Source organism: Phoenix dactylifera, unplaced genomic scaffold (genome assembly GCF_009389715.1).
Source record: "Phoenix dactylifera cultivar Barhee BC4 unplaced genomic scaffold, palm_55x_up_171113_PBpolish2nd_filt_p 000591F, whole genome shotgun sequence".
Taxonomy (NCBI): Eukaryota; Viridiplantae; Streptophyta; class Magnoliopsida; order Arecales; family Arecaceae; genus Phoenix; species Phoenix dactylifera.
In genome coordinates, this window is record NW_024067990.1 from 147,537 (window position 1) to 167,632 (window position 20,096).

General features: G+C 41.1%; 1 protein-coding gene across 1 annotated transcript; it reads right to left on the reverse strand.

The window, feature by feature from the left end:
• Nucleotides 1-281: 281 nt before the first annotated feature.
• LOC103723190 lies at nucleotides 282-2,172 on the reverse strand. Its single transcript, XM_008814026.4, has 4 exons — nucleotides 2,004-2,172; nucleotides 1,748-1,878; nucleotides 884-993; nucleotides 282-779 (listed from the first exon to the last, which is right to left on the reverse strand). Exons 1-4 carry the CDS (start codon nucleotides 2,053-2,055, stop codon nucleotides 662-664), a joined length of 411 nt encoding a protein of 136 aa, XP_008812248.2. The 5' UTR covers nucleotides 2,056-2,172; the 3' UTR covers nucleotides 282-661.
• Nucleotides 2,173-20,096: the final 17,924 nt, after the last annotated feature.

Sequence of the window (20,096 nt, forward strand, 5' to 3'; positions counted from 1 at the left end):
TGTTCCGGATCAGAGGATGGTCAGTGCTCTCACCACTCGGTCCCCGCCGGATCCACCCAATAACTGTAGCCGAGTCGCCCTCCAGGATGATCGAGCTGGCTCGTAGCACCTGCCGGGCATGGCGAAGACCTGCCCAAGCAGCTCGCAACTCTGCCTCTGGAACTGCTATGTCGAACAACCGGCAACCACCCGCTGCTACTATCCTGGATTGAGGATTCCGTATGACGAAGCCTGCCCCGCCTCGCGTACCTCCATCCAACACCGACCCGTCAAAATTTACCTTAAGAAAACTCAGGAGCGGGGGCTCCCAGGTGAAGAATACCGTTCTTCCCCCTCCTTTTCATTCTCTTGTTAGGATGACCTTCCGGACAATATTTATTCTTGCATGCATATACATACATAAATTTGTTCCCTTCGTTCTTCAACTGATGAAGAATGAGAAAAAAAAAACAGCTTATCTCATTCCCTTGGAACCAACGTAACAGTGCTGGTCTTAATAGATTACAGCAACTCCTAAAAATTAATAGACTACATCAAACATGGGTACATGTACATACAGATTTACACACGCTGGTCTTGGATATATATGACATGCCTCATAAATAGATGCTGATCGGTGCAACGGCGACGCAGAGAGCCAACCAGCACCATAGAATTGGGGTCATGCTCCTTTGGTGGCGAGTGTCGCAACATGGAACTGTGCGGTGTACTTGTGAGCCGAGTCGTCCATCTCGTCAAGCGGAGGCTCGTTGAGAAAAGCCCAATTGCTCCTGGTCCACCTGCGAACGAACCGATCACGGTTTAAAGGAATTACTTCTATACACAAACAGAGACACAGTTTGGGTCGGCCTACGAGCAGATCAGGACGGAGGAAGCTCCTTACCAGTCACCACTCTTGTCTGGTTTGGCGTCCAATTCATTAGTGTTATCACTTGTCCTCTTCCCGATCTGATGCCGTAAGGCAAAATTCTTCAGCCTGATCGCATCCATTTCCTGGAAGAACATATATATATATATATATATATATATATATATATATAGAGAGAGAGAGAGAGAGAGAGAGAGAGAGAGAGAGAGATCAGCAACAGAATGGAATATAGGAAGATTTTTTTTTTTTTTTTTTTAGAGAGAGAGAGAGAGAGAGATCGGCAAAAGAATAGAAAATAGGAAGATTTTTTTTATTTTTTGAGAGAGAGAGGGGTTGGCTAGAAGTACCCTACTAAATGTTTTTAACCAAACAAAATAACAGGCATGGCGATAGTTAGCCAAGGCTAAATACAAAGATCCGTACAAGGTAAAACCGACTAGATTGGGAAGATGGTGACGCGGCACGTGGGTGTCGAGCTAAAGTATTTGATAGCTGAAGAGGCAATAGCGGTTTGGAATCTTAGACCGGTCGCACACGCCGCTGAAACAGGTCGAAACCAAACTTCTATGTCCCTACCAGGCAAACCCTTTTTGGTGATAGGGGAGAAGGTAGGAAGATCTAGTCCGAATCTTGGTCCCAGAAAATTAATTAGTATCCATCCAAGACAAGGCAGGCAAGGGGATGACAGGTATGAATTCTGATGATCTAATTAAATAATGAAATTAACTAAGGAACAAACCTTCCAAGTTCTTCTTAATTAGCTTGAAAAATAGGATTTAGTTTCAAGAGGCCTAGGCCGGGTGGCTCTCTTGCCTCCCTTACCTTCAAAAAAGAAACAAAAAAGAAAATCCAAGAACTTTAGGAACCCAGGCTGGTTACCTGAGACGACTGTTTCGGGGAACGGGAGGCATTTTGGAAGTTTTCCCCTTCCTCTTCTTCGGCTTTCTTGTGCAACTTCCAGAAGATCTCGATCTCTTCTTTTGTTAGCGATTTATTCCTTTCCAATCTAACTGTGGTGATGAACAAGCATGCATGAGTACTCCTTGAGCATCATCAAGTAACTAAAACAACCAAACAGGATCCAGAGAGGAAGGCGAGGGCTAATGCTAATGGAGAGGAAGAAGAGCAAGCATACCTGTATCTGGGTCCAGAAAAGGTGAGTCCCAGCCCGACATGAGGGAACCCATTTTTTCTCCGACTCTCACGCTTCAAACGAAGGAAACCGGCCGGTCGCAGTAACTCTTGGATCTTGGTAGTGGAAGCTTGGGGGTAGATGGGGCGGGTGATGGATGCCTCCCGCCTTATAAATGGATGGAGACCGGCGGTTTCTCGACGGAGCACACAGGATTGATCTAAAACCGGGACAGCCTAGGTCCACGTCGATCGGTCCTTTTCCTTCGCCATTGTTGCAATTTTATCTTAGAAAAGAAGTCCATGATAGGGAACTCCCGTTCTGCGCACACGAAGACTTATCCTGCCACGTGTGCAAGGGGTCGGTAGGATTTGCAATATTTGAATGGTTGAAAATCAAGTGGCCAGGCCCGAACTGGTGGGCCCAGGAAAACATTCAGGTGCCCATAACGGGAACCCCGAAGCATTCATCATAAACAAAATTATATCCCCACTGTATGGCCGGCCCAAATCTCGTGACTTGTTTACCAGGGAGTAGGACCGGCCCGTTGTATCTTAATCCGATTCCTTGTTCTTTGCCCAGCATGGGGCCCGCTCGCTGTTGACTTGGGGGGTCGCCCTTATCTGCCTGCGTTCTGGAGGCTTCTTTCCTTGAGCTTATCGCCGATCCCAACTTCATTTTGCAAGGATCGGTAAACATAATTAAAACTCCTTCACTTTATCTTGATCAAGATTGGATGCTCTTTTTATGAAATCTTCTAGAAAATTCTGAAAAAAAGAATAAAATCTAGTTGCCTGACCATCGTTTTACTATCCATCTCTAACCAAACTTATCTACTCTGAAATTCGCTTTCTCCAAAATTCGTCTGAGACGTTAATATAATTTCAGAAGAGCATTTGCTCATGCCCGTATACTAATTCTTTACCTTCTAAGCAATTTTCTTTAAGTGTAGCACTCATTTTATACATGTGTCTCCAAAGAAAAAGAAAAGGGTCAAAGAAAAAAGTAAACCATGCTCTTCGTGGGACGACACACTACTCGGTATAGATCGAATATGCCGATCGAGGATCCATAACAAGCATCAAAATTAAACAATAGTAGCAAAAAAATAAAATTAAAAATTAAAAATAAAGACCCAAACAAAAAGTTCTGCTCCTCTCACAAAAAAATCTCATATCTCTCCAAAATTTCTCACCTCACCAAAAAGAGTTCTCTCTTTCTGCCACAAAGATGTCTCAACAAAATTCTCCTCACTTTCTTCGTAGCTCTCTCCCTCTCTTGATAAAATCACAATCTTTCTTTTACTGCAAAATAAAAATGTTACCATATTTTACTAAAAAAACAAAAATATTACTATTCCACCTCAGCAAAGAAAAAAAATTAAGTATATTGAGCCTAAAACTCAACCTAGCTAAAGTGCACTAGCACTAAAAACAAATTTCAAATAAAATAAGAATTTAACAATGAATCTCAACACTCTCCTTCATTGCGCAATCTATGCCGACTATATTGAATTTTCCAATATCGTGAATGCCACAATAGTCATTGCCATTCTTACCGCAATAACAGCAATATGCAATGATTTGTCGAACCAATAATTAAACAATATAGCTCCTTTATTGGCTCCCATAATAACTCCTTTGTTGGCCATTCTCTTTGATGCATGTTTTGGAGTCGATGATATCCTCCAACACTTCTTCTCAGCATTAACTCCATGATCACTATGCCAAGACTCTATTAACATCTAACTTATACCACTGAACATCAAGTTACCAGTTGCAATCTCTGTAAGCATAGGCCATTACCTGCAAATAAGTAAATCAGCAATAAAATTTTGATCATATTCATATGCCTCCAGTTGAGCAGCTCCATGTATTTGCATACAGTTGGCTCCTATATATAGAATAAAATCCTCATATATAATCTTCTAACTATTCAAACTTTAGAGTAACTTCAAAAGTAATTGGCGTACGCAAAGCCTTACCCAATTATAAGATACAATAGAGTCACTCACTCGAAGCATATCTTTTTGTTACTTGATCTTTGAAGCTACTTAAGAATTACTCAGCTCTTTATCCTCTAGATTGATTAAATCTCCAAAAAAAATATCAATATATCAGATAGCAATTCAGCATAAGACTCTTCTACATTATTTGACTTCTTAATATATATCTCTATGACTGGATAAACTATACAATCCTTTGACACTTTTTGCGAACAATTTCAGAATCAACTAATTCTTCCATCATAATTTTTTCTAAACTTGATACACATCCACTTTATCAGGCTCCTCAATAATTTTTTCTAGACTTAATTGATCCTCAAGCTAATACACATTGCTATGCTCTAAGTCCTTTGAACTTGCTTTAGCTTCTAACTAGTCAATCTCTTATTGCTTCAAATCTTTATCTTGGAACTAATTTTGCTCTTCCTTTGGATTTTTTAGAAGCCTGGGATCAGAACCTACTCTTCAGGCAATTTTTGTTTGAGATGTTTCATCTTATTGGATCTTAAATGAGCAGCAGCAAGACCATCCTATGCTTTTTTTGGCTCCTCTATATTCTAGACATGGAGAATGGCATTCCATATCCAAAACTATTATCTTTAAACCATCAACAATCAAGTCATTGCTTCAAAAACTGTACTCTAAATGAATATAATCAAAACCACAAACTGCTTGGCCACACTCCAACCTTGCTTTAATACCATGTAGAACAATATGCTACTTGATTTGGATAAAATGTGGCGGTCTAGGATCTAGAACAAATACCAAATAAATAAAACCACAGTAGTGAAGAAAAAAAAGCTGATATAATAAGTTCAGCTTCTCTCATAAAAAAAGCCTTATGTTTCTCTTGTTAGAAGTATACCCTAGAAGCCAATGTAGCTGATGCATATTTATAGTCTGGGGCACAAATTTGTAGTTTGACTCTTATTAATAAATAAGGTTGGGCAATTTTGTTTATCATTCATGTTTGTATGCGTCCATGAATCGTCCAAGAAATTAATAGATGATGACACATATTCTCAAGAAGTTGAGAATTTGAGGCATGTATCATTAGGGATTAATTTCTAAATGCTCCTGATCGATGGATCCATCACGAGGGACGGTGATCGATCCGCTGAGATTAGTGCATAGATCACTTAGTCAGATGGACGAGTCTCGAGTCCACGGTGCAGAGACACTGGAGTGATTGTGCGAGTACTTGTTAGAGAATAAGGTACTGAGCGTGACAAAAAAAGTAGTCACATGGATGTCAATCCACTCGTCAGTGACTACTTATGCTGCAGTTGTATGACTGGTCATTTGACCTACGATGCCTCAGCTATTCACTGCGTGGTTGCTGTAGTTTGACGAGCATGTGAACTTGGGCCCTAGCCATTCGGATCCTTATAGTGTGGATTGGCTGCAGTAGGTTCATTTTGAAATAGGGTTGCATCTAGATGGGATCTATCGACCTTGATAGATTAGGAGTGATCCTATATGAAGACTGATGAGGATGATAGTGTTATTTTGATGATTAACAAGCAATAATCAAGAGTATGTTACAAGTTAATTCGATACTTCATTTATAAGTCTATTACTCTCAGTATATTCGTATAATTATATAAAGATGCATTTCATTGTTTATATGGATGAATCTAACCTTGAGTTGCAGCAAAGTGTGGTTTGAGTCGACCCCAAGGTTGATTGGGTCGACCCCGGCACATCAAGAAAGCATCTGGCACACTTCTGCAAAAATGGCACGGATGAACAGTAGTTGGGTCGACCTAAGGAAAGCATGAGTTGACCCAAACCTCAAGCCTCTCAAGCCTCAAGAAAACAGTTCTCTGGAAACCCTGAGAGGGTCGACCCAAGTGGAAGTTGAGTCGACCCAACTGAACCTTGAGTCGACCCAAAGAAATGTTGAGTCGACCCAAGTGAAGGAAGGCTGAATTGCAAGTTTCTGTGGTTCTGAGAGGGTCGACCCAGGGAAAGGTTGAGTCGACCCAAGTAAAAGTTGGGTCGACCCAAGGACAGGTTGAGCCGACCCAAGCACGGGCAAAAGCATAACGGCTAGTTCTGCAGAAGTACTTTTTGTCCTTCCAACAGTGAGTAACGGCTAGTTTTTGAATTCTAACCATTGGGGCTTGTCCAATGGATGAAGGAAACTATTTAAAGTGGCACTATTCATCAGAGAGAACATCTTTTTGCAAAATATCAAAGAGTATACAAGAAAGAGAAAGTGTCCTAATCTTCTTCATCCAAGTGCTTCATTCAAGAGTCAAAAAAAAGTGGTTGAGCATATTCCAAGAGTCATTAAGAGCTCCATCCACCCTTGAAGAGTGAAGCATCCTTGGCAAAGAAGAGAGAAGTCACATCAAGCGATAACTATTCTCTAAACTCTTCTTTGTAGATTATATTGTTATATTTGCTCATCTAGGAACTTAAATCTTCTTACTTCGTTTATTAAACTCCTTGTAAAGGTTAGTTGGTAAGCCCGCAAAACCAACGGTGTAGGTTAATTGGTGAACCCGTAAAACCAATTGTAAAGGTTCGTTGGTGAGCCCGGAAAACCAACATAGGTTCGTTGGTGAGCCCGTAAAACCAACATAGATTTTTGGTGAACCCGAAAAACCAAAGTGTAAAGGTTTTTGGATTGTGAGCCCGGAAAACAATCCAACTGTAATCCGCGGGATTATAGTGAATTTCCAAGGGGTCGCTTGGAGAGTGGACGTAGGTGCTTAGGAGAGCACCGAACCACTATACTTCTTGTTGTTTGTATTGTGATTTGTTTTAATTCCACTAACTCATCAATTAACATAAGTAAGATAGTTAAAATTAAGAGAAACCAATTCACCCCCCCTCTTGGCTTGTCACCTTGGGCAACAAGTGGTATCAGAGCAAGGTGCTCCAATAGTACTTATTGATCTCACAATCAAGAGTTAAAAATCATGACAACCCAAGTGGGATGTTCTATTAGTGAGGGGCAATCCACAAATAGACCTCCTCTATTTAATGGCACAAATTACATATACTGGAAAGCTAGGATGAGGATATTCATTCAAGCTTTAGACTATGAATTATGGTACATTATTACTAGAGGACCTCACACACCCACACTTAATATAGAGGGCACTATCATACCCAAACCAGAAATGGATTGGAATGAAAGTGATAGAAGATTAGCACAATTAAATGCAAAAGCAATTAATGTACTTTACTGTTCATTAGATGTAAGTGAATTTAATAGAATATCTACATGCATCTCTGCAAAAGAAATTTGGCACAAACTTGAGGTCACTCATGAAGGGACTAATCAAGTTAAGGAGTCAAAAATAAACATATTAGTACATAAGTATGAATTGTTTAAAATGGAATCCACTGAGTCCATAACTGATATATTTACTCGTTTTACTGAAATTATAAATGGGCTTAAGAGTTTAGGAAAGTCTTATACTAACTCTGAATTGGTGCGAAAAATTCTCAGGTCTCTACCAAGAGTTTGGAAGGCCAAGGTAACTGTAATTCAGGAAGCTAAGGACCTCAACACACTGCAATTAGAGGAACTTCTAGGATCACTCATGACCCATGAGTTGACCATGAGGCAAAATTCAGAAGATGAGGTCAAGAGAAGAAAGACCATTACCCTAAAGTCTACCACCCCTAAACAACAAACTGAGTCGGAAGATTCAGATGATGATGATGAATTTGATGAAGAAGGAATGGCTATGCTTGGAAGAAAATTCAGAAAATTTATGAGAGGTAAGAATAGATTCCATAAAAAGAAACCCTTCTTCAAAGGTAGCTCAAGCAAAGAAAAGGGTAAAGAAAAGAAAAAAGAATCACCTATTTGTTATGAGTGTAACAAGCCCGGACATTATAAGATATATTGCCCGGAATTAAAGTGGATGGCAAGAAAACTGAAAAAGAAGAACTTCATGGCTGAATGGAGTGAAAGTGAGGAGTCAAGTTCGGAAGAGGAAGATCATCAAGAGACGGCCCAAATATGTTATATGGCCAATGACGATGAGGTAGATTCTGAACTTGAATGTGATTTTACTGTTGATGAATTACATGATGCATTTTTAGAACTCATGGAAGAACATAAAAAACTAATCAATAAAAATAAAGTTCTAAAAGAAGAAAATCAATCTCTTATCAAAGATAAGTTAAAACTATCTCATAACTATGAAACATTAAGTAGGAAACTCACAAATGAAACCAAGAATCTAATTGCTGAAAATGTCAAGTTAAAAGAAGATGCTGAAAAATATAAATCCTTAGTAGATAAGTTTACACTTAGTTCTACCAAATTAAATATGATTCTTGATAGTCAAAAAGCTGTATATGATAAGGCTGGATTAGGATATAAAACAAATAAGAAACAAAAATACTTAAAGAATATTTTTGTAAAAGCTAAAAATGAAAATGTTGCCCAGATAGACAACCCAAGAGGGGGGGTGAATTGGGTTTTAAAATAATTTTGCAATTAAAACGTTTGAGGATGACTAATTAATACTTTTGCAAAATAATTAATTAGTTGCTATGTGCTGTGAGTGAAATGAGAGTGAGAGAGAGAGACACAAGCAATCACAAACACAATGTTTATAGTGGTTCGGAGCTAACCCTTGCTCCAACGTCCACTCCCCAAGTCTCACTTGGGAATTCACTATAACCCCTTGGATTACAGCCGGTTGTTTTACAAGCTCACAACCCAACTTGTTGTTTTACGAGCTCACAACGAACTCGGTCGGTTTTTCCAGGCTCACCGACTAGAACCACCCCGATTGTTTTCCCGGGATCACAATCGAACCCTTACACGTTGGTTTTACCCTCGGCTCACCAACCAACCTCTACACACTCTTGATTCAATCCCCTGATTGAATCAAGCAAAGACAAGATGGAAAGAACAAGGACAAACAGAAAAACAGAGCTTCTAAAAAGCAGATATACAGCAATATAAACTAGAGAGAAGTTAAGAGCCCTCAAACACTTTTGAGTTGGAATAGAGAAGGGCTTCTTGAACTGTGAGTCTCCTCTTGAATGTCTGGTCGACTTGAAGGCAGGAGGAGACTTCTTTAAATGCTGGGAAGAGGTAGCTGGATGGAGTTAATGGCGCTCTTCCTTCTTTTCTATTGAAAACTAGTTGGCAGAGATAGGATGCTTGATTTCTTTGAGTGGAATGGTGCTTCTCTGCCTTGCTACAGTCCTCTGTGGCTATTTAAGCCATCCCCCATGGAAACTAGCCGTTAGACACCTTTTTCTGCCCGTTCTGCACACTCTGCACATCCTGACAATATGTCCGTTGGGGTCGGAGTCGACTCGCGCGATCTGGAGTCGACTTGGCTGTAGCGGAAGTCGACTCATGCTTTTCTGGAGTCGGCTCGGCAACTGTTCCAGATTTGAATTAAAGTGACCTCCGCGACTGGGAGTCGACTCGACTTAACCCGGAGTCGACTCGCCAACTTCTGGAGCTGACTTGCCATTTTCGGAGTCGGCTCATCCCATGAAGTCCATGGAGCTAATTTTTCAACTTGGCCCACTCGAGTCGACTCGACAATCCTGGGAGTCGACTCGGCGCTCAGAGCCCGAACCCGATCTTCTGTCTTTTGGCTCGTCCAGTCTTGGAGTCGACTCGAACTGTTCCAGAGTCGACTCGGCTCTCAGTTTCCGAAATACAGCCTTCTGCCTTTTTGATGTAGCGCTGCCTTGGAGTCGACTCGAGCTGTCTGGGAGTCGACTCGGCTCCCAGAGACAATAATTCGGTCTTCTGTCTTTTTGGGGTCGCGCTGTCTCGGAGTCGACTCGCGCATTGCGGGAGTCGACTCGGATCTCAGAGTCCGAAAACTGCTCTCTGACTTTTGCCTTGTGTACCACTGAGAGTCGACCTGCCAACCATCGGAGTCGACTCGCGTTCCACAGGAGTCGACTCGAATCTCAGGGTCGAAAATCGCTCTCTGACTTTTCTGTCTGTAACTCCTTGGAGTCGACTCATACTACTCCGGAGTCGACTCGGTAATCATTGGAGTCGACTCGCGCACTTCAGGAGTCGACTCGCTGACAGGTTTTGAGTTGAGTCTTTCTGTTCGTCTGTCAGTTCTCAGTCGGAGTCGACTCGTAATGATCCAGAGTCGACTCGAGCCCGTGCCAGTGATTCTGATACGCTTGGAGTCGACTCGTAATATCCCGGAGTCGACTCGAGTCTCAGACTTTGGTTCAAACTGACTTCTTAACTTATCCAAAATATCTTGAACCAAGTCTAGAAACACTTAGACAAGATTTTCACTGAAACATTCAATTGAATTCATTAGTAAACAAAAGATATACTCAAATGCTTTGAGCTCATCAAAATCAAATAGGGTTTTAATCAATCACTCCACAATCTCTCCCTTTTTGATGATGACAAAACATTGAGTATATGTAAAGTGAATTGCTCAATAAATAAGGAAATGAAATCTATAAATGAATTCAAGTGTCTGGTTTTTTAATTTATCCAAACTTGAAAGGTGTGAAACAATAAATTTTGGAGTTAAAGCTCCCCCTTTCATTTGGAATTATATAAGCCTTCATGTCATGCACTCAATTGTTTGGCTTATATATATTTAATGATTTGACTTTCTTAAAAATTCAGATTCTCCCCCTCAACATATGCATTCTACTTTGTTTTGATTCTCTGAATTTTCTTTTAATGCATTGAAGTTTTTGAACTGAAATTTTTGGTTTTTAGAGGAAAAATCTGTCAATTTGTTCTTGAGTAGGATTCAACTAATCTCCGAATATCCCTTGAATAGATTCTGGAGATTACTCCATTAGGAGCCCCAACAGAGAGATAATGAGCCTCGAGGTACCAAATCCACTAAGAACAAATTATGTTTTAATTTTTGATTTCTTTTATGTTGATTCCATTTACATATCTATTAAATATTTCTCCCCCTTTTGTCATCGTATCAAAAAGGAAGTGAGTATAACACGCAATCATTTAGAGAGCAAATTGCACAAAATTGAAGAGAATATGTCTACTCATTGTATTGATGTGTATGTAAATACATTTGTGAATACAATAAGTAAAGCAAAAAGAATACATGTCAAAATACAAAAAGATATTTAAGGCTTCCTCGAGGAGGATGCGGCTCCCCGGGGCATGCGCTCTACAAGTAGTGTGACTGCATTGGTGACGTGCTCGAGCTGTCGGATAATGGCCGAGGTGGCCCTGCTATGTGTCGTATCGAGCTCGGTCACCGACTGCTGAAGTGTGTCAAGCTTGGCGATGAGCACATTCGCCAAGCGCTCGGCCCCCTGGGTAGTGGTGCCCATGTCGTGTCGTATGTCATCGCGCATCTTCCGAGTGGTGCTCGTGATTTCGCTCATGCTGTGGAACTGGGCTTGGATCAGGAACCTTACATTGTAGATCTCTTCCCGCACATGGGCCGTCATCTCAGCCACGGCTGACAGGGAAGGGACCAACGCTGAAGAAGGTGCAGGAGAAGGAGCAGGCACTGAACCCCGGAGCTCCCTAAGTAGGTCATCCCGGAGATCTCTAACTATCTCCTGCCGCAACTCCCGGAGCTGCTCAGGAGCGATCCGGACCTCCATGGGCTGAGTAGGTGGAGCTGAGGAGGAGGGTCCGGCAGAGGTGGTGGGAGCAGAGGTGGAGGGAAAGGTAGGATAGTCTGAGTCTGGGTCAGGACTGGGGGAATGTCTGGTGGTATGTGTGGAGGTGGATGATTTTCTAACCCAGGTTTTCTCGACCTTCCGAAACCCCATCCTGTGTAGGGTTTCCGGACGCATGCGATCTGTCCATCGCAATGCGCGAGAGGGTTCCCCCTCAGGAATGGGAATCTCAGCCTCCCTAAATAGAAGAGTGAACATCATGCCATAGGGGAGGGTGAGCCTAGGTCTATCTAGTGGCTCACATAGGTATCTATACATCATCTTGGGAAAGTTGATTGGGGTGTCCTGGAGGATGTAGAACATAAGAGCTAGGTCTCTCTCAGATACAAAATCGAAGCAGCCAGTCTTCGGAAAGAGGGACCTAGAGATGATACTCAAGAGGAGCCGCATCTCAACTGAAAGTGAGCTAGCGGACACCTCATCTAAGGGGGACTGAGGTGGATGACCTAAAATGGCCGTAAGGGCCTCAGTCCTATCCTCGGGGTGTGTGGGAGCCACCCCTACTTGTAGAAGATGGAGGACCTGAGCAATGATATCCTCCGAAATGAACAATGGGACACCGGCTACCGTGCCCTCGATACCCCCGTCGCCCCTATGTACAGTACCGTAGAACTCCCTAACTAGGCCAGAATATGTGGGGAGATCTAGGGAACAAAAATACTCTAAGCCCTGGGCCCGCAGTCTCTCTCCTATAGTAAAGCCCTCCCGGGAGAGATAGTCGAAATCGACGTATCTCCCGATGGAGACCGCCTTCCCGGCGCACGGCCTCGAGGGAACCTCCCTCGGCGGGGAACGAGCCGGAGGTTGTGGCCTCGCGGGATCGTTTCGAGCCTTGGAACGCCGCTCGGCACCAGTCGCGGGTTGGGGTCTCTTCCGGACAACGGCTTTACGAGGCATTTTGACCTAGGGAAGAGGAAGGAACCTAAAGAAGCGAGGAAAATGGACGGGAAAAAAACCTTAAGGTCGGCCGGAGACGCTCTAGGAGTCGGCTCTAGGGCTTGTGAACAGTGGCGGCGGTGAATAGAAGTGTTGAGTAAACGATGAAGTTAGGGTTAAAAAATCGGATCCCGACTGCGAGTCGACTCCTCTGAGTCGCGAGTCGACTCGACCTCGAGTCGACTCCAAAGTATGCGCGAGTCGACTCTCCTTATGCGCCTATTGACCTCGAGTCGACTCCCGACTGAATGCGAGTCGACTCCCCCTCTGCTGCCATCGATCTCGAGTCGACTCCCGTAAATGTGCGAGTCGACTCTCCGTTACGAGCCGACTCTGAAACTTGCTCGAGTCATCTCGAACTCTGGCACGCACCTAAAAATCATGCTATGTTCGTGCCGAATGAGGAAAAATCACTAAGTTATGATCTGATTTGATGATCATTGTAAAGAAACTCTAAATTAGCCACAATCTAATCATCAAAATCAATGAACTAGTGGAAAATACCACTAGGATGGATCAATCACTCCCAATCCCCTCCTAAGCACACTAAATCTCTCTTCACTTAAGGGTTTTGTAAAAATGTCAGCTAATTGATCATCAGTGCAAACAAATTGAAGTGTCACATCACCATTCAGTACATGATCTCTTATGAAGTGATGTCTTATCTCAATATGTTTAGTTCTTGAATGCTGAATTGAATTTTTAGTTAGATTAATGGCACTTGTATTATCACAATTAATGGGAATTTTATCTTGTTTAATGCCATAATCTTCCAATTGTTGTTTGATCCACAAGATTTGAGCACAACAACTCCCGGCTGCAACATATTCAGCTTCAGCAGTAGATAATGCAACCGAGTTTTGTTTCTTGCTAAACCATGAGATTAAGTTTTCTCCTAGGAATTGACATGACTCGCTGGTGCTTTTTCTATCAAGTTTACATCCAGCAAAGTCTGAATCTGTGTATCCTATTAAGTTTAGGCTAGATTCTTTAGAATACCATAACCCTATATTCTTTGTTCCTATTAGGTATTTAAAGATTCTCTTGACTGCAATTAGATGAGATTCCTTAGGATTAGACTGATATCTAGCACACATGCAAACACTAATCATGATATCAGGTCTACTTGCAGTAAGATACAATAAAGATCCTATCATACCTCTATATAGTTTCTGATCTACAGATTTATCTGATTCATCTTGGTCTAATTTGCATGATGAGCTCATGGGGGTGCTGATTGACTTGTTCCCCTCCATATCAAACTTCTTAAGCATCTCCTTGATGTATTTAGCTTGATTGATGAAGATGCCTTCTTCAGATTGTTTGATTTGAAGCCCGAGGAAATAATTCAGCTCTCCCATCATGCTCATTTCAAATTCACTCTGCATCAAGTCAGCAAATTCTTCGCAGAGGCGATTGTTAGTAGCACCGAAAATAATATCATCAACATAAATCTGCACTAACAACATATCTTTGTTTTTCTTCTTTAGAAACAATGTTGTATCTACATTACCCCTAGAAAACTCATGTTCTAATAGGAATTTGCTAAGCCTCTCATACCATGCTCTAGGTGCTTGTTTTAAACCATAAAGTGCCTTGTTCAATTTATATACATGATTAGGGTATTGATGATTTTCAAAACCAGGAGGTTGTTCTACATATACCTCCTCATTAATATACCCATTTAAGAATGCACTTTTTACATCCATTTGAAATAATTTGAAGTCCTTAGAGCATGCAAATGCTAGTAAAAGTCTAATTGCCTCAAGTCTAGCTACAGGAGCAAAGGTTTCATCAAAATCTATACCTTCTTCTTGATTATAACCCTTTGCTACTAGTCTAGCCTTATTCCTTATTACAATTCCATTTTCATCAAGTTTATTTTTATAAATCCATTTGGTACCTATAATTGAATATTCAGTAGGTCTTTCAACTAGATTCCATACTTTGTTTCTAGTAAATTGGTTTAATTCTTCTTGCATTGCATTTATCCAATTTACATCTTTTTCAGCTTCTTCTATGTGTTTGGGCTCAAAATGTGAAACGAAAGCTAGATGATTGTTTAAGTTCCTAAGAGATGCTCTAGTCCTAACAGGTTGAGATGGATCATCTAGAATTAATTCCTTAGGATGCTCGTGAGCAAACCTCCAAGCCTTAGTCAGCCCATGATCCATAATAGCCTCTTGGCTTGATGATGCATTTCCAATTAATTTTTGATTATTATCTTGTAATGTCATCTCATCTATCTTCTCTTCAAGAATTTCACCATCATCATCAAAATTAACTCTCTTGCTAGAAGAGATATCACTAAAATCATCAAAAACAACATGTATGGATTCTTCTATAACTAGGGTTCTTTTATTAAAGATTCTATAGGCTTTACTAGTTGTGGAGTACCCCAAGAATATACCCTCATCAGATTTAGAGTCAAATTTTTCTAGATTATCTTTCCCATTATTATGAACAAAACACCTACATCCAAAAATATGAAAATAGTTCACTTTTGGTTTTCTGTTTTTCCAAAGTTCATAAGGTGTTTTCTTTATGATGGGTCTTAATAAAACTCTATTTAATATATGACAAGAAGTATTGACGGCTTCTCCCCAAAAGTACTTAGGGAGGTTACTTTCACACAACATAGTTCTAGCCATTTCCTCTAGAGTTCTATTTTTCCTCTCCACAACTCCATTTTGTTGTGGTGTCCTAGGTGCAGAGAAATTGTGTGTTATCCCCTTTTTACTACAAAACTCATCAAATAAATGATTTTCAAATTCGGTACCATGGTCACTTCTAATAGCTATTACTGAAGTATCTCTAGCATTTGTTACTTCTTTATGAAATTTCTTGAAAATTGAAAATGCTTGATCCTTATGGCCTAAGAACATGACCCAAGTATATCTAGAATAATCATCTATGATAACTAGACCATATTTATTTCCACCTAGACTTGTAGTTCTAGTTGGTCCGAATAGGTCCATGTGTAGTAGTTCTAGAGGTCTAGAGGTAGAGACATAATTTATAGATTTAAAGGAGTTCCTTGATTGTTTGCCAAATTGACATGCTTCACATATTTTATTCTTTTCAAACTTTAATTTTGGCAAACCTATCACAGAATCTCTTTTAACTAGTTTAGATATGGTGTCCATGCTTGCATGACCTAACTTACGGTGCCATAACCAACTAGCATCATTATCCTTAGTTTCATTAACAACTAAACATGGGTTGTGTTTGGCAAGATCCTCAAGGTCTACAACATACACATTTCCACGTCTTATTCCTTTAAAAACTAAACTATTGTCATTTGGGTTTGTTATGATGCATAGTGATGGTTTAAACATAACATTATAACCTCTATCACATAATTGACTAATGCTTAATAAATTATGCTTAAGACCATCAACATATCGAACATTATCAATAAAAGTTGAAGGGATAATTTGTACTTTACCTATACCAATGATGTGACCTTGGTTATTGTCTCCAAAAGTCACAACACCTCCCTTCTTAGCTTCAAGGGTGAAGAATTGATCCTTGTCACCCGTCATGTGTCTTGAGCAGCCACTATCCAAGTACCAACAATTTTTGTCGACCTTGGCTGCAAGACACTCCTACACAAGCAAATCATATAATTTTAGGTACCCAAGTTTTTTTGGGTCCTTCATGGTTAGTAATGTTGGTTCCTTTTGGAACCCAAACCCTCTTAATTTTTCTTTTAGTTTTTCCTTTCCTATAATTACACACATTTGCTTTATGTCCTAAAGTTCCACAACAAAAGCAGGTTATTTTCTTAGTTTTACTTTCCCCTGCTTTAACAAAGAAGTTACTAAGAAGTTTTTGCTTATGTTTAGGTTTATACCCTAAACCCGCTCTATTGAATACTGCTCGTTGACTATTAAGTATCATATTCAATTTTTCAGAACTATATGTAAATTTTTCAACCAAGGGTTTGTATTTTTCAAGTTCTTTAGTTAGTGTTTGTTTTTCTGCTTTTAGATCATTTAGTTCTTTTGTGAGACTCTCATTTATATGTTTATTGTTTTTGGGTTCTAATGTTTCTTTGTTCAGCCTTTCATTTTCTTTAGTTAAGGTATTATTCTTTTGTATCAAGATTTGGTTACTTATTTTAAGTTCTGCATTTTCTTTGATAAGAACATCTTTATCCTTAACTAATGAATCATACTTACGGAGATGAGTTTGGTTAGTTACTTTTAGTTCTTTGTTTTTAACGTTTATTGTTTTGTATTCATCCATTAATTCATTGAAAGCATCATATAATTCATCGAAAGTAAAATCTAAATGTGATGCGGATGTTACCTCATTTTCATTGGCCATGAAGCAGAAATTGGCCTTTTCTCCTTGTTCCTCATCCGATGATGATGATGATGTGTCGGAGTCCGATAGGGTGGTGACAAGGGCTTTCTTCTTCTTGTACTTGCTCCCCTTCTTCAGTAAAGGACACTCAGCTCTGATGTGTCCCGGCTTCTTGCACTCATAACATCCAATCCCCTCATTTTCCCTTTCCTTACCTTTATCCTTTCGATAGAAATTTGAGGGGCCTCTCCTTTGATGAAAGGACTTCTTTTGGTTGATGAATCTTCTGAACTTACGTACGAGAAGAGCCTCATCATCCTCTCCCTTGTGATCTTCTTCTTCACTGCTGCTACTGCAAGACAAGTCTTTGTTAGATGATGTAGATTTGAGAGCTATTACCTTTTTCTTATGGGAGGACTCTTCTTCGCTGTGTTGCTTCATTGTTAGCTCGTGCGTCATTAGGGATCCAAGAAGCTCCTCAAGTGGTAGCTTGTTCAAGTCCTTGGCTTCTTGGATTGCCGTCACCTTGGCTTCCCATGACCTTGGTAGACAGCGAAGAATCTTCCTGACAAGATCACTGTTAGTATAGTTTTTGCCAAGGCTTTTTAGGCCATTGACAATGTCAGTAAATCTAGTGAACATGCAAGTGATTGTTTCATTAGAATCCATCTTAAATAGTTCATACTTATGAACCAATATGTTTATTTTGGATTCTTTGACTTGATTCGTGCCCTCATGGGTCACTTCAAGTCTATCCCAAATCTCTTTTGCAGAATTACAAGTAGAGACTCTATTGAATTCATTCCTATCTAATGCACGGTAAAGCACATTCATTGCTTTGGAATTGAGTTGTGCCTTTCTCATGTCATGGTCATCCCAATCCTTTTCGAGTTTGGGTACAGTGACACCCTCTACATAGATGGATGGGATGTATGGTCCATTTACTACAATGGTCCACATCTCATAGTCTTGGGCTTGGATAAATATTCTCATCCTAGCCTTCCAATATGAGTAGTCGGATCCATTAAAGAATGGGGGTCTTTGGGTGGACTGACCCTCAATGTGGGAAGATCCAAATGGGGTTGTCATTTTGATCTTTTACTCTTAGTGTAGAAGAGTTTAAGCTCTGATACCACTTGTTGCCCAGATAGACAACCCAAGAGGGGGGGTGAATTGGGTTTTAAAATAATTTTGCAATTAAAACGTTTGAGGATGACTAATTAATACTTTTGCAAGATGATTAATTAGTTGCTATGTGCTGTGAGTGAAATGAGAGTGAGAGAGAGAGACACAAGCAATCACAAACACAATGTTTATAGTGGTTCGGAGCTAACCCTTGCTCCTACGTCCACTCCCCAAGTCTCACTTGGGAATTCACTATAACCCCTTGGATTACAGCCGGTTGTTTTACAAGTTCACAACCCAACTTGTTGTTTTACGAGCTCACAACGAACTCGGTCGGTTTTCCCAGGCTCACCGACTAGAACCACCCCGATTGTTTTTTCGGGATCACAATCGAACCCTTACACGTTGGTTTTACCCTCGGCTCACCAACCAACCTCTACACACTCTTGATTCAATCCTCTGATTGAATCAAGCAAAGACAAGATGGAAAGAACAAGGACAAACAGAAAAACAGAGCTTCTAAAAAGCAGATATACAGCAATATAAACTAGAGAGAAGTTAAGAGTCCTCAAACACTTTTGAGTTGGAATAGAGAAGGGCTTCTTGAACTGTGAGTCTCCTCTTGAATGTCTGGTCGACGTGAAGGCAGGAGGAGACTTCTTTAAATGCTGGGAAGAGGTAGCTGGATGGAGTTAATGGCGCTCTTCCTTCTTTTCTGTTGAAAACCAGTTGGCAGAGATAGGATGCTTGATTTCTTTGAGTGGAATGGTGCTTCTCTGCCTTGCTACAGTCCTCTGTGGCTATTTAAGCCATCCCCCACGGAAACTAGCCGTTAGACACCTTTTTCTGCCCGTTCTGCACACTCTGCACATCCTGACAATATGTCCGTTGGGGTCGGAGTCGACTCGCGCGATCTGGAGTCGACTCGGCTGTAGCGGGAGTCGACTCATGCTTTTCTGGAGTCGGCTCGGCAACTGTTCCGGATTTGAATTAAAGTGACCTCCGCGACTGGGAGTCGACTCGACTTAACCCGGAGTCGACTCGCCAACTTCTGGAGCTGACTTGCCATTTTCGGAGTCGGCTCATCCCATGAAGTCCATGGAGCTAATTTTTCAACTTGGCCCACTCGAGTCGACTCGACAATCCTGGGAGTCGACTCGGCGCTCAGAGCCCGAACTCCCGATCTTCTGTCTTTTGGCTCGTCCAGTCTTGGAGTCGACTCGAACTGTTCCGGAGTCGACTCGGCTCTCAGTTTCCGAAACACAGCCTTCTGCTTTTTTGATGTAGCGCTGCCTTGGAGTCGACTCGAGCTGTCTGGGAGTCGACTCGGCTCCCAGAGACAATAATTCGGTCTTCTGTCTTTTTGGGGTCGCGCTGTCTCGGAGTCGACTCGTGCATTGCGGGAGTCGACTCGGATCTCAGAGTCTGAAAACTGCTCTCTGACTTTTGCCTTGTGTACCACTGAGAGTCGACCTGCTAACCATCGGAGTCGACTCGCGTTCCACAGGAGTCAACTCGAATCTCAGGGTCGAAAATCGCTCTCTGACTTTTCTGTCTGTAACTCCTTGGAGTCGACTCATACTACTCCGGAGTCGACTCGGTAATCATCGGAGTCGACTCGCGCACTTCAGAAGTCGACTCGCTGACAGGTTTTGAGTTGAGTCTTTCTGTTAGTCTGTCAGTTCTCAGTCGGAGTCGACTCGTAATGATCCGGAGTCGACTCGAGCCCGTGCCAGTGATTCTGATACGCTTGGAGTCGACTCGTAATATCCCGGAGTCGACTCGAGTCTCAGACTTTGGTTCAAACTGACTTCTTAACTTATCCAAAATATCTTGAACCAAGTCTAGAAACACTTAGACAAGATTTTCACTGAAACACTCAATTGAATTCATTAGTAAACAAAAGATATACTCAAATGCTTTGAGCTCATCAAAATCAAATAGGGTTTTAATCAATCACTCCACAGAAAATATTACTTGTCATTGCTGCAATAAATTAGGACATAAAGCATATGAATGTAACTATAGAAAGTCCAGTCAAAACAAATTGAGTAATAATCATAAGCTTA